At 42.7% G+C, this 1,702-nt stretch overlaps 1 protein-coding gene across 1 annotated transcript; it reads left to right on the top strand.

The window, feature by feature from the left end:
- Positions 1–18: 18 nt before the first annotated feature.
- On the top strand, positions 19–1,695 carry LOC109954008 (dimethylglycine dehydrogenase, mitochondrial-like; the record flags this gene model as incomplete). The annotated part of the gene is made up of 3 exons (XM_020589441.1): positions 19–368; positions 590–720; positions 1,443–1,695. Coding segments are annotated over exons 1-3 (492 nt in total), but the record flags the coding sequence as incomplete, so codon positions are not given.
- Between the last annotated feature and the right edge of the window lie 7 nt (positions 1,696–1,702).

The following is a 1,702-nucleotide window of genomic DNA, read 5'->3' as shown; positions in this document are numbered from 1 at the left end:
GTCTTTTTGAGTTGTTCCAGCAGAAGTTAATAATTTGTTCTGCTGGTAAAACCATGTTCATTCATTACACTTGCACATCAGTTTTACATTATGCAATGAATGCAGTAAGAAACATGTCAGTGAACAATGTTGTGCAATAAAAGTTACTCATTAAAACACAAACACAGAAATAACGTCATCATTGCTTTTGTGCTGTACTCAGGCCAAGTTTTCGACGCATAAACTGGTTCAACCCAGTTGGCAGGGAGTGTAAGCTGGTGATGGAGAAGGTGGGAGTGATCGACCTGACACCTTTTGGCAAGTTCATAGTGAAGGGGAAGGACTCACACAGGCTGCTGGACCGCCTGTTTGCCAACACTATGCCCAAGGTAGAGCACAATTACTCAAAGTGTCTATTGTTTTGTTGCTGTAGATGTGAATATTGTAAAGTGTATCCACAGGATTTTGACCATTTTAACTCCCACCATTACGCTAGTGTTGCACAAATAGTCATATTCTCTGGACACATCAAAGAATTTCCCATTTTCTTTTAAAAGTAGTTCAAGGCTTTGAAATGCCTCCATGCCTCTCACCGGCTCCATGTCTTCAGGTGGGCCAAACTAATATCAGTCACATGTTGACATCCACTGGGAGAGTCTATGCTGAGGTCACCATCACCCAGCCGGCACCTGGAGAGTTCTTGCTCATCACAGGTTCGGGGTCAGAGCTACATGACCTCAGGTGAAATGCATCAAACATGAAACCAATCACACTCGCGTTAATCAGACTAGCAGCACAATATAAAGACAAATAACAATATTGGGTTGTTTTCTTAAAGCAGCTATAATGCTGTGTTTTGTTTGTTTTATTCATTCTGCCTCATCACGGGCACAGTGAATTGTGGTGATTTGTAATTGTATTTGTGTTGTGGTTTCTAGAAAAATACAGAAATGTCCTTTATTACTGCAGCAGTTTCATGTATCTTAGCAGGACGTCACAATTAGTCTGTGCCACATGCACACTCGCGAGACCAGTGCCTGAATACTCAGTTTCCCTGCACAGAGCACTGAGCACATGATGTTAACAGAGAAACAAAGCACTTGACCTTTGCTAAAAAAAACCCTCTGTTTTACACCACATAACCTTAGCAGCTGCTAACATAACGCTTTCCATTTGCCCCAGTCAAAAGGCAGTATATTAAAATATCCAATCTCTGTTCCTTTATTTTAACCAACTCTCCCACATAGCCTGAGGGAAGCAAGGACAACTTTGTGCTGTGTAGTGCCATCTGGTGGTGACCAGGCCAAACTACAGGGCATCACAAATGAGCCTGTGAAAATCAGAACATGTGGCAGCATGACATGTATATGTGAAATATTTCATGAGATACAGGACTGAACTGACATATCTAGTTATAAAAGAGCATATAATGCAATCTTTGCTCTGTGGCTTTCAACTCTCAGGTGGATAGAGACAGAAGCTGCAGACGGCGGGTATGATGTCGACATCAGCAACGTTACCGAAGATCTTGGCGTGCTGGGTGTTGCTGGACCAAACTCCCGCAAAGTTCTTCAGAAACTGACAGATGAGGATATGAGTGACACTGGATTCAAATTTCTCCACTGCAAGTCCATAGAGTTGGCTGGCGTTCCTGTTCAGGCCATCAGGATCTCTTACACAGGTACTGGACGCTTTGAAAAGTCATACATGTCACCAGCCACAT

This window comes from Monopterus albus, unplaced genomic scaffold (assembly GCF_001952655.1).
Source record: "Monopterus albus unplaced genomic scaffold, M_albus_1.0 scaffold2541.1, whole genome shotgun sequence".
In the NCBI taxonomy this organism is placed as follows: Eukaryota; Metazoa; Chordata; class Actinopteri; order Synbranchiformes; family Synbranchidae; genus Monopterus; species Monopterus albus.
Note: the sequence above shows the minus strand (reverse complement) of the source record. Positions and strands in the feature narration are given on the sequence as shown.